Genomic DNA, 13,392 nt, shown 5'->3' with positions numbered 1-13,392 from the left:
GGCGAATGTATTGCCTGCATTACACCAGACAAATAACTAATTTACACACATGTAGGCAAGGGGGTTATCACCAAATTTGTTACGTCCCTAATCTGAGTTGGAATGTAGGGGAGGGGATCCGTGCCTTGCTCAAGGGCACCTTGACGGTCTTCGAGAAGCAGACAAGCATCTCTCCAACAGTCAATGTCCACAGCAAGATTCAAACCTTTGGCCATCCAGTCCCAAATGCTTTTGGACCAAGAAAAATTCCTCTTTTCCTGCAATGTTTCCTCCAGCCGTCCATTTTCTACTGCGTTAGTCCTCGTTCGGGTCGCGGGTGAGCTGGAGCCTATCCCAGATAAATTCAGGCAAGAGGCAGGGTACACCTGGACTGGTTGCCAGACAATCGCAGGGCACATATAGAAAAACAACACACAACCACTCACATTCACACCTATGGGTAATTTAGAGTCTTCAGTTAACCTAAGAAGCATATTTTAGGGACGTGAACAGAACCCGGAGTACCCGAAGCAAACCACTGCAAACAACTACCTCAACGTGTTGCCGAATTACCATGTCTGTTCAGTGATGTATGTTCATGTGATGAGGCAATTAAACATTTATATGGTTTCACGGACATGACAGCTCTCTGAGGGAAACGGTAACTACAACGTGGCCGGTGACAAAAATTAGTTTGAGACCCCTGCAAGAGCAAACTCACGCGGGACTATTTGTACCATACTGTTTTGTTACAATTATCCCTCCTTGCCATGCCCCCCCGCTGGCCAGCACTCACACTGTGATGCAATCTTTCATGCTTCGGAACATTTATGTATGACGTCAGTGCATTACAACAACCTCATTTATTTTGCAGCTTATTTCCAGTCTTGAGTCACTGATGATGTAGTGATTCGCTCGCCTGACTTCCATGCAAGAGGCAAGGGTTCAGTTCCCACTAAGTGATGGAGTGAATGGTTGTATGTCTTTATATGTTCTCCATGATTGACTGCCAATCAGTCCAGGGTGGAGACTGCCTTTCGCTCAAAGTCAGCTGGGATAGGCGCCAGTTCCCCACAACTCTGAACAGGATAAACAGTATGGAAAATGTATGGGTGGATCACAAGTGGGTCGAGTTATCTATATTCTTCACGGTAGCAGATATTAGTCTCTGCTCGGAGGAACGATCGTGTTTATCTGACTTGTCTACATTGCACACTGTTCACAACCATGTGCATGAGAGAGCACAGTGTGGGCTGATTATTTGTTCTGGTTATTTCTATGATATCAGGTGGCTGTTATGATTATAAATTGGCAAAGAAGCGTATAGGAAGCATGACTTTTGTCACGCGTGCCAAGTGCAGTCCTAGTACTACTTGCTTAGTGTGAGCGGTCCCTAAGACTCTAACCAAAGCTGGTACAGGGTGTCCTCGAGTTCCGTTCCTATGGCTGTTCAACTCTGTTTTTTTTATTGACTGGGACCCACTACTACATATTTACAATTTAAAGCAGTAATTGTGTTCTACATATAGACACTGTGGGGTACACTGCAACACATATACTTTTGAATGCCAACCATTTAATAAACCTAATAAGCAGCGAGATGCACAGCACAGCACCTGTTATCCTTTTAAAAAAATAAAAAATAAAAAAAAAAGGTGTTTGAAGCATCCCCTGAGGCATGAAGGACAAACACACACTCCTCTACGGCTCGGGCATTTGTGTATGGGGGAAAAAAAATAGAGCACTGTTCACCTGTTGCAATGTCTGTGATTTATTGAATGCTCCACATTTTTCAACTTGAAATTTGCATTTAAAGGAGCCCAGAAAACTGAATACATAGCACCGAATATAATAGCACACTAGCCAAGCATTTTAAGTGAAACTCAAATGGGCAGCTATAACATAGTATATACAATATACACATACAGTGAATATAACAAGTCTACACACCCCTGTTCAATGCCAGGTTTTTGTGATAAAAGGAGACCAAGATAAATCCTTTCTAAACTTTTTCCACCATCGATGTGACCTATAACCTTTACGACTGAAAATTTTTTTACAACAACATAGTTGCGTAACTATCCGCACCCTCACATTAATACTTGCAGCACCTTTGGCTTATATTACAGCACTCAGTCTTTTTGGCTAGTGTAGTGTGGCACATGTTGATGCGGCAATATTTTCCTCACTTTTTTGCAAAAACGCTCCAAATCTGACAGAATGTGAGGGCATCTCGTGTCCACAGCCCTGTTCAGATAACCCCAGAGATGTTCGATGGAAGTGTTCATTATTCCATCCATCAGACCCAAAGCATGACGCTACCACCAAAATGCTTCACTGGTGTTCTTTTGGTGACGAGGCAGTGTTGTGTTTGCGCCAAACATACCTTTTGGAATTAAAAGTGCAAGGTTGGTTTCATTGGACCATATCACATTTTCCCACCTGCATTTGGGAGATTCCAAGTGGGGATTTTCTTTGTATTGTGGGTTGTAACATGTACTAAACAGCCAGTACTTGCCAGAAATTCCTGCAGTTCCTTCAATGTTGCTGTCGGCCTCTTGGAGGGACGTCTAGTTCTTGGTAATGTCACTGTTGTGCCACATTTCCTCCACTTGGTGATGACTGTGTCACTGCATGCCACGGTACATTTAATATATCAGAAATTCTTTTGTACCCATCTCCTGACTGACTAATGAGATCTCTCTGGTGCTGTGGAAGCGCTCTGTGAACCATGGCTTGTGCTGAAAGATGTGACTACAAAAATGTCAGGAAAAGCCTACTAGAACATCTGAACTCTATTTAGGGTCAATCAGAGGCACTTAAAATCGTGTCAGTTGTGTGCTGGCTCCCATTTAACATGAGTTTGAATGTGATTGGTGAATTCTGAACACAGACACATCCCCAGTTATGAGGGGATGTGCACGCTTGTGAAAATACATTTTCTCAGTCATGTATGTTTACCTCCCCTCTATAAAAGATAGCAAAACATAATTAAGTTGACCAGGTTATATGTCACATTATTGATGGGAAAAGTTTTGAAAGGATCTTTAGTCTCTTTACATCACAAAAATCTGGCATTTGAAAAGGGGTCTGTAGACTTTTTATAACCATTGTATGTATTCCCTCATGTCTTGTTTGACATTTTTGTGATTGGTCCGTGACTGCAATCGATTTCAATTTTTAAAAAAATTATGAATGACCCTCTTACCTGGGTAGAAATCTTTGGATTTCGACAGCTTAATAGTGGCACCCGTCTCTTTCTGAAGTTGTACAATGGTCTGGCCGCCCTTGCCAATTATAGAGCCGGCTGCATAGCTGGGAATCAGCACCTTCAGGAAGTATTCACCCTCCTCTGTGAGAGAGACACAAAATGTATAAAAAAAATAATAATAATTAAAAAAAAAGTCACATCTCATAAAGTTGCCCTGCAAGCTTATCATACACACCAGGGGTGTCAAACTCATTTTACTTCAGGGACCACATACAAGCTTACTTTGACGTCAAGTGGTCCAGACCAGTAAAATCATAGGATGATTGATATAATTACCAATAAGTTGGTGTTTTTCCCCAATAAGCACATTAGGAAAATGTATATATTTAACGAACTATCCTTTTACAAAAGATTAAGAACAACCTCTGATTTCTCAAGAAGAAAATGTGCAATTTGTTTCACTTTATGAAGGATGACGAGGAGGTGGTCGATCAACAGTCTCTTTAATGCGCAAAGGATGGGTCACTTTCGGCTAGAGCCACGCCAAAATACCAAAGTATAACTTAGCTGTGTGCTCAACCTTCTGTTACTCCACCCAGACAATCAAAAATTACAGAACTCTTAACACAACACATAACTGCAGGGTCACGACAGTATTTTTTTAATTATTATTATTTATCATACCCTTTCAAATTCATCCTGCGGGTCTGACTGAATAAGGAGGCCAGTTGTTTGGCCCGCCTGCCGTATGTTTGACATCCCTGGTAGATACCATACTTGTCTCATTACCTGCACCTTCACAGTCAAATATTATCAATTGGAAGACATACTGTAGCTTCAGTACCGCACATAATCACATTTGTATCAGTCTTGTGATGTGTTCTGTGCCCTGTCCCAGATATTTTTGAGAAGAAATGATGACCTTCTTTCTGGATTGCGAGGGCCTAATTTAAGCTCTTTTCAATGGGTTTTAAGCAGCCTCTGTCCAAATGCAAAGCCATAGCAGTGTCACTCTCCGCTGCTTACTCAGAATCAGAATTATCGTTATTTGCAAAGTTTGTCAAAAACATATAAGGAATTTGCCTCCGGTAGTTGGAGCCGCTTTAGTACGACAACAGAAAGCCATTGTGACATTTGAGACATAAAAACATGAAAACACACTACTTCAGAGAGTCGTTAAGCAATGAAAGCATTACCACATGACCGGTAACCTGATACAATGACAATTGTGCAAATGATGAGTCCTCCAGCAATTTAGAGCAGTTGAAAATGACTAATAAAGTGATCATCTGGTGGAGTGATAATTGTGTAAATGGTGCAGTCTTCAAGAAATTTTAAGCAGTTTAAAGTGACCAGGAGTGCGGTTTACTTATTGCATTCATTTCCAATGCAATTCATGAATGCAGCAACACGCTGATCTATCACAATAAGCAGATAGGAGAGGAATGTATCGCAGCCAAGCCCACAAATTAGTTTAGATTACTTCAATTTTGAAAGGGGCTTCGTTTGAAGACTGTCAAATGTGATTACCCCCTTTTAGATGGTAAAGTTTTCCCTTAAAAATAAATAATTGACCTACAACGTATCTGCTGCCAATAACATCCTGACTGTACTGAGTATGCTAAATTTGTATTGACCTTGATTGTAAATAAAAAACAAGAGTGTGGCAACAATATGACGACAATTTTGAGTGAGTTTGTATTGACTTAAAAATATATATATATTTATGATGTCATACAAAATATTGGATAGTGGTTTGGTCCTCCTTTTACGGAGCTCTGTTACAAATGATTCCCCTGCATCCCGATTCCGATGCAGTGACGTCATGTTCAATCTTGTTGAGCTTCCTCAAAGGGTGACGCCACTCGAGTGGGCAGAAAAGAAACACTGGACATGATTTTCTCTTGAACGCTATATTTTTTAGTTGAATATGCAGTTTTCTTTCCATCCACAGAATCGGACATAAGAGGCAATTGTGGCAGGAGAAAGACAAACGCATAGAGGTGGAAACCAATCTGTTGCCTCATTATTGAACACATTTCAGTGTCATGTGGGGAATATGGCATTAGTACGTAAAGGAAGTGCACAGCCTTAATGTTAGCCCCTCTCCTCTTTGCATTAATATGCCCCTCATGTTCCATTCAGACACAGATTTGTTTTGAGAGCACCGCCCATCATGAAAGGTTCTAGCAATCAGGGACAAATACGTGAGCGTAAATAGAATTATGGCAACATTGCGACTTTCCTGTACATTATGCTAGACGAAATGCAACAAACTCTCGATTTGTTAATGCTAAGATCTTTGTCAAAGAGGAAATGGCAGGAAAAACTATGTCCATTTTTCCGCAAAGGCCATTGCCCTATCTTTGGGTTTTCACAATGTGTACAGGCAATCTGTTCTTCTGTCGCAATCCTCACATCGAATAACAATAAAATGACCTTGGTGAAAAAAAAGAAAGATCACGCATGATCAACATGGTTGCTGGAAAGTATTTGGACCCGCGACGACTATCGCAGAATATGTAACTCATGTCAGCATACTGAGAATTTGAATTGAAAGGTACCGGTTGCAGAATCCAAACGTCGAAAGACCTGTTGTTGACAGACGTGCCCAAACCCACTGCGTAACTTTCGGCTGAGAATCAAGTAAACCCACGGGAAGAGAGAAAAGCACTCTGGTTCTCTCCATCACCCTTGCAGTCATGTTTGCAGTCATTAGTCAATAATTAATTCCAACCTAGTGTCTCAGATCACAGTAACAGGTTTTAATGGCATCATGTGGTAGAGTAAACACGGCAATCTGTTGCTGCAATCCGCCAGGGAAGTCGAACAGTGGGGCACATTGGGATGCTGAGCCAGTGGGGTCCTAGTTCAAACCCATTCTTACAATACTGGGACGGTGGCTTGGAAGAAATGCTGAACCGAATGTATTTAGTTAAGTCATCCAAGGGGGGTGGGTCAGGCGGAGATGCCTTATGACTGTCCACGCTCCTTCCCACAACCAGTGCCCACTCTGCATTTCAATAGACTAACCTGCCGCTGAAAAGAGGCAAGGACGGCAAAACCAAAATGACCGATAACGGACATAATTAGGCGGTGAAGTGCACAAAACTGCATGTCTACAAAATGGATAAATTCAACAAGTCAGAGAAAAAGAGTTTGGAAGCTTACCCATTCTGAGATCTGCTGGTTCTCAAGTCCTGTGTCAGATCGCCATCAATGCCGGGGCACAATCGCTAAAGGGTGTCTTAACATTAGTCTCGGCATAGGTGCGACCGTAGTGTTGAGGAATGCGGCCAGTGGACCTTTTTCACTGAGGTTTGTTTCATCGATGGGTGCAGAAAAAGAGATTTCACCGCAGCGTCCGAGCCATGCCTGCAGCTGGCCACAGCCTCAATTGTCTGCGAAAATGCTAATGCCGACTCTCAGTGTTTTCAGTGAAAGACGGCACGCATTGTTCGAGCCTGCATCGGTGTGAAGGAGGAGGGGGGGGGTCTTCCCTGCCGCATCACCCTTTTCACTGCTCTCATCCATATTCATCGAATGGCCTGTCCATCTGTGCCACCGCGCAGGAATGACACATCACTCGACCAATGGCTCGCCTTCTCCTGCGAGCACGTCATGTCCCCACCCCCCAAAGCCAGTCCCAAAAAAATTGAATTTTCTTCCCCTACTCCGCCTCTTTTGACGCAGCACTATAAAGTATGGCAGTCCCTTCACTCACTTTTTTCGTGGAAACTGACAAGGTGAAGCATTGAGGGGGAGCGCTTTGAGCCGCGAACGGGGAAGCATGTAGCGTGACCTTCAACGCTGACTGAAGCGCTGTATTGATAATATAGGCAGATGATGAAAGATGTGGAGGAGGAGTGATCGGAGACAGCGTGCCATACGCCACCCACTCGCCTTTCCCCCACCCCCAGCCGCTTAGACGGCCATGTTTGAGAGGGCGGAGGGGCTCATCAACCATTGCAAATGGCAATGCCGCAGAATGGTGGAGGGGGGTGATGAAGCCAATCATTACGCCTATAAATCCCACACCGAGTGGTATCTTAAGAGAGTGCACATAAAGACTGCAATGTGCGTGTCTTTTAACTGTCTGCGTGTAGGCACAGTGGGTCGAGCATCATTTAATGGAACATTCAGGGGAACCGGCAAAAAAGGAGGTGCTTTTCCATCATCCTCGTCCATGAATCAAGGCCTAATATTGGTCTTGGAGCCTTCCAGAATATTCGAACAGTGTCATACAGACTCTATATAGACATAGCTTCCCCGTAGACTCCATCTAGCGCTCACGTTGCTCTGTCTTCCGATCCCTCGCTCTCATTCTCTCTTTCACCGCCACCTGGCAAATTCACAGTCCACTCACGTCACATCGCTGTGCAAGGGCACCTGTGTCCTTCCCACCCAAAAATTAAAAGAAAAAAAAGAACGACATCTCACATTCCTGTGCCAACCCCTCCATTAGCAAACAATAGATGATCACTTGTAATCGGAAAACAAAGCCACACGAGGATTTTGTATATTTGTACATACTTGCCAAGCGACACAGGCTCGATGAAATGGTCACGAGAAATGAATAAAATATGTTCATTTTGAGAAGAGCAGGGCAGTGCTGATAAAAAAGAGGGATTTTCCTAATTCAGTGTGTCCATAGCTTCTAAAGCATGCTGAGGGGGGCTCGGCTTGAAGAGCACACGCTTGCTTTTCTTTGTTACAACTGACAGTCACGTTAATGATCAGTTCCCTACAAGGAACATGATCAATATCAGATGCGGACAAGAGGTTGGTGATTGTAGTGGCGGCTCAGTGCCACCATGCTGTCTGTCATATTGTGTTTTGAAATCCCATTTGTAATGGGAGCTGATATTAACTCTACAAAGCATGTGCAGTATATGCGGCATCACAGTATATCATCGGGGGAATTGCATTAAAGAGTGGACCGTTGGTAACGCTGTGGTTCACAGCTAACTTTCATGCACCACAAGACCCTGAACAGGATGAGCAAAGCAATAAAATGAAAGGATGGGAGAGCGATGAATGTACTCGAGCAGCTAACCCTTCATTGGGAAAACATATCTGGTAAGAACCCAAAATATATCCATCCAATCCATTTTCTTTACCGCTTCTCCTCACTAGGGTCGCGGGCTGCTGGAGCTTATCCCAGCTATCCTCAGGCAGGAGGCGGGGTTGCTAGTCAATCGCAGGGCACATCGAAACAAACAACCATTCGCACTCACGTTCACACCTACGGGCAATTTAGAGTCTTCAAATCAACAAACCACGCATGTTTTGGGGGATGTGGGAGGAAACCGGAGTGCCTGGAGAAAACCCACGCAGGCACGGGGAGAACATGCAAACTCCACACAGGCGGGGCCGGGATTTGAACCCAGGTCCTCAGAACTGTGAGGCAGTATTTTAAAAAAATCGAAATTAGTGTGCTACTATGATGGGCTAATATTTTGTTATTTAAATGTTCACGGTTTGTAGTTAAAACACATTTGAAGGTGTATTTAAAAAAAATATATTTGTTTAAGCCTGTCTTCTTCCTGTCAGCCATTTTTTAAGTGTGGCCATTGTTGGATGTCTATCAGAAGTAGAGAGCTGTGATTGAATTTCTTCCTCTGGAAGGGGAAGCACCACTCAAAAGGTTGTACAATGCGTATGGGGAAGCTGCAATAGGCTACGGCACAGTAAAAAGTGGGTGTCCAGGATCAAAGGTGAAGAACAAGAGCCTGCTTTGAGTGACCTCCGTTAAAAACAACCATATTCAGCGGTTAATCCTGGGAATAGGCACCGTCATGTTTCATCATTGATGACATAACCCGAACCCCATACACATTTTGCAACCTTGTGAAAATATTTTGCGGTGGTTCCCCTTCCCAAGCAAGAAATTCAATCACAGCTCAATGCTTCTGACGGGCATCCAACAATGACGTCATTTCCAAAATGGCTGACAGGAAGAGGTCAGGCTTAAACTTTTTTTTTTTTTTTTTTTTTTTAAATAAACCTCAAACAAGTATTTAAATGACAAACTGTGAAAATTTCTGGGGGAAAAAAATCAAATACTCCTATTAAATTGGGCTCATTACTTTATGACTGCCCCTCCTATTTTTTTTGTACTGTATCTACTGCCATGACTTAGGTAGGAATTTAAGGCAGCCAAATGTTATCGGATCATTTTGTCCATCCAACCATCCATATTCCGTACCGCTTCTCCTCACTAGGGTCGCGGGTGTGCTGGAGCCTATCACAGCTCTCTTTGGGCGAGAGGCGGGGTACGCCCCCAACTGGTCGCCAGCCAATCGCACGGCACATATAAACAAACAACCATTCATACTCACATTTACACCTACAGACAATTTAGTCTTCAATCAGTGTACCATACAAGAAACCAGAGTACCCGGAGAAAACCCACACAGGCAAGGGGAGAACATGCAAACTCCACACAGGCGGGGCCGGGATTTGAACCCAGGTCCTCAGAACTGTGAGGCAGATGTGCTAACCAGTCGTCATAATTCTCTTCATATAGCACAAAACCGTTATATTGGGAAGTCTCACAATTTCAGTGAATTGCATGCACATCTTATCACATGTAAACTAGGCAATGTCCAAGTTAAAGACTATCATGCATTAGCAAATTTATATAGTATTTTTATACTATATACTTTATACTCATCTTTATACTCAGGTATATATACGACAGGTATAATTTATATACCTGTCGTGATGAGTGCCAGCTGTAATAAGATTGAGATTTTCTAATCTACCAATTCTAGCACCTTGAAATTGTCATAAATAATTCATTCTACAGTTAAATGCTAACTCCCGTACTTCCTAAAGTAAGAACACCATGGGACTTGTCTGTACCACGGGTGCTAATGCAGGACAGATGGGGACTAGGTCCATTGAAACATTGACTGGTGACATAAGGGTCCGCAGAGATGACATTTTTGAGGAGAGCTGAGGTGCAGCCGTCGTGCTGTAGAAAATAGGATATAAAATGGACAGAGTACCTGGGACATACAGCCAGACACATTACATTTAAGTAACATATGCTCAAAGAAAGAGGGGTCCAATGAGCTGCAGACCAGAACCGAGTACACTTACTGGCACACAGAATCAGTATGTTGGACTCCATGTTCATATACAATTTCACATTACAGACTATTTCAAGCAGATCGGTGCGGCGTCTGCAGCGATGCGGACTTTGTATCGTTCCGTTGTGGTAAAGAAGGAGCTAAGCCGAAAAGCCAAGCTCTCGATTTACCGGCCGATCTACGTTCCTACCCTCGCCTATGGTCACGTGACCGAAAGAACGAGATCCCGGATACAAGCGGCCGAAATGAGTTTCCTCCACAGGGAGAGAGGGTGAGCTGCTCCTCCACATCGAGAGGAGCCAGATGAGGTGGCTGGGGCATCTGATTCGGATGCTTCCCGGACGCCTCCCCGGTGAGGTGTTCCGGGCACGTCCCACCGGAAGGAGACCCCGGGGACGACCCACGACACGCCGGAGAGACTACGTCTTTCGGCTGGCACGGAAACGCCTCGGGATCTCCTCTGAAGAGCAGGATGAAGTGGCTGGGCCAAGACCCGACCTCGGATAAGCGGTAGAAAATGGATGGATGGATGACTATTTCTGATGAAGGTCGAATGAATGAGGATCAGTTTGCTTGCTGCTGTAATTCTGTCGCTTTTTTTCCTTCACAGTGAGGTGGCTGGCCTGCACTCTTTGGACCTTTGTTGTTTTTGCTGTGCTTTTTATTAGTGATGGGCAAAGTAACAGATTTATCAGTCGGTTAACAATTATGTCAATTTATTCTCAGTGCATTGAATCGGTCGCAACTGGCCTGTTCGGTTTGTCTTAGAAGACGTTTCGCTTCTCATCCGAGCAGGCTTCATCGGTTCATGCGACAAGGCTTACTTAGGACGCACTAGCCACTGTTTGTGTGGAAAACGCAACTATTTATGCTCCAACTTAGAGGCGTGCCCCCACACCACGTATGGAATCATTGTCTTGGAAGTGGAGGATGTAATTTAGTGAAATCTACTTTCTATGTCAATGTCAAACAAACAATTCGTTAACTACAATAAGCTTTGTGGGCAATATTTGATATAGTTTATTATTATGATGAGCCTGCTGTGGGTAGTGCTAACACCACTAACAGTCGTAGTGCTTACGAAGGAAAGACGACTATCATGTGAATTTATTAACTCTTATACAGTAATTTATTATTCTGCCTTTTTCCCTGCGTGATTTATTTTATATATGCACAAAAGAGGTATCACAAGATGCATCTCGGTCGAACGAAGATCGAAGCTATTTTTTTTTTTTTTTTAAGAAGTCCGTGTTCCCATGGTGACGCCATTCCTCAAAAATGACGAACTTTTAGTCCCATTGAAAATAAATGGGACACGGTGTCAAAGTATTAGTAAGTACTGTCAACATTTCTGTGGAGATTGTCTATGTATTATTATTATTAAATAACATTAATGTGCAGTGCATGCCGTCTGCACCAACTTCAGGTTAAAGTGGAGCTCATAGAGAACTTGCAACCAATGTCTGACATAAATGCCTCACAAGCTATTGCACTGTCAATCTTATTCTACTGTTTTGATTTTTGCACTTTACATCATTCATATTTGTCAAGGGGGTAAGGGGGGGGGGGGTTGTCTCATGCTGCAAACCACAACTTAACAGAGAAACAGATCAGTCGAGGGAATGTTTTTCCTCCTTTGACACTATGGAACTCGTCGCGTCTGCTGTGAATGGACCCATACGTATGAGGCAAGTGGGGGGGGGGGGGGGGGGGGGGGGACATTGATATGCAAAAGCATCCTGCTATAAAGAGGCCAGTGTGTCAAGACGTGTTGGAGTAACAACCGCATGACACACACACACGCACAAAGCAACCGCCCCCCTTCAAAAGCGTCAAGTGCACAGGTGCAGCGTGTCGGGGGTTCGAACGCGCAGCTCGAATCTGCAAATTCGCGATCCACAAGTGATCGCAAAAGCGGTTTGGCCTCGACGGCTATGATGGAAGAAGCTGCTCCTCTTACCTCCGGTGTTGGTGCGCTTGGTACAGCCGGCCTCCTCCGCCGGAGTTTCCAGCGGCCGCTTACGGGAGTCCGAGTTGTCCGCCTCCATGTGGCTGTGCTGCAGGTTCGGGAGGTTCGCTGCTGAGTATATCCCGTTGTGCTCCATTGCAGCTTCGCCACCACCGGCCATCATCTTTCCTTCCCCCGGAGCTGGAGATGATTTTTTTTTTTTTTTTTTTTTTTTTGCGCTAGTCCCACACACACACACACACACATGCACACGCGCGCGCACGCACGCACGCACAGAGAGAGTCCTCAGCAGCAGCAGCACAATGACGCGCACCTGCAAATGAACAAGTTTTGCAGGGCTCGAATGGTTCGAGCAGGACGGAGCGAAATCGAAATCGCATTGCGTTGAAAGGCGCTCTTTTAACGCACGCTCGCTATTGTTGAGGCGCCAAACAAAACAGAACCCCCACGCGCCCCCCGCCCTAAACACAAGAAAGAACATCGGCTGCAGTTTACCGACAGGACCGCTCTTGAAACTTGGGGGAAAACAAAGATATTTTTACCTCAATTTGACGCCATTGGTCGCTGCCAGGTTCCTCGAGCGTGTGACGAGCGCAGCTTGATTGTTGTCTTTGGAGAGCTCGGGGGGGGGGGGGGGGGGGGGGGGCGCAAGTGGGGGGCAGCCATACAGTGCCACTGACCGGACAAAAGAGACAAGTTTGTAATTTAAAGTTCATCACATTTGCATCTCCAGTATTTTTAGTGATGTTCACTGCCTTTCTTTTGGAAATCCGGAACATTCAAGGCAACATTACAATGAAAACTCCACCAATGATCCCAACAGACATCATTAAAATAAAGTTGCATAGTAGGCCTAGGTGTTCATCGAAACACAGAGAAAAAAAAAAGGTTCTATTCCTAACAAGTATATTTAAGTCTTTAAGTATATTGTAAGCCACTGCAACATGATGCGCAGCTTGAACATTGAAACTGCCCTTAAGGTTCCCCCTTATAGGTGTGTGGGGGGGGGGGAATTGCTAAACGATTCAACAAAAAATTTATTGCACAGAAGTTCAATCAAAATTTTACTTCAAATGATTCAAAAAAAAACCAAAAAACTTAAAACTGTAAATAAATGCAAAAGTGTTGTACTTAAA

The 13,392-nt window shown here is 44.0% G+C and overlaps 1 protein-coding gene across 5 annotated transcripts in view; it reads right to left on the bottom strand.

Moving 5' to 3' along the window:
• Positions 1–12,441, bottom strand: part of nova1 (NOVA alternative splicing regulator 1) — a 30,650-nt gene extending 18,209 nt beyond the window's left edge. For 2 of the 5 annotated variants that reach the window (XM_061703435.1, XM_061703437.1), the window contains exons 1-2: positions 12,248–12,441; positions 3,188–3,331 (exon numbers count right to left, since the gene is read on the bottom strand). In XM_061703435.1, the coding sequence (XP_061559419.1) occupies positions 3,188–3,331; positions 12,248–12,419 (316 nt within the window). In that variant the 5' untranslated portion in view covers positions 12,420–12,441. Of the gene's footprint in view, positions 1–3,187; positions 3,332–4,772; positions 4,803–4,990; positions 5,018–10,060; positions 10,066–12,217 lie in introns of those variants that run through there. The other 3 variants (XM_061703438.1, XM_061703439.1, XM_061703436.1) reach the window with 2 other exon arrangements.
• Between the last annotated feature and the right edge of the window lie 951 nt (positions 12,442–13,392).

Source organism: Phycodurus eques, chromosome 17 (genome assembly GCF_024500275.1).
Source record: "Phycodurus eques isolate BA_2022a chromosome 17, UOR_Pequ_1.1, whole genome shotgun sequence".
In the NCBI taxonomy this organism is placed as follows: domain Eukaryota; kingdom Metazoa; phylum Chordata; class Actinopteri; order Syngnathiformes; family Syngnathidae; genus Phycodurus; species Phycodurus eques.
This window is presented reverse-complemented; position numbering and strand designations above follow the sequence as displayed.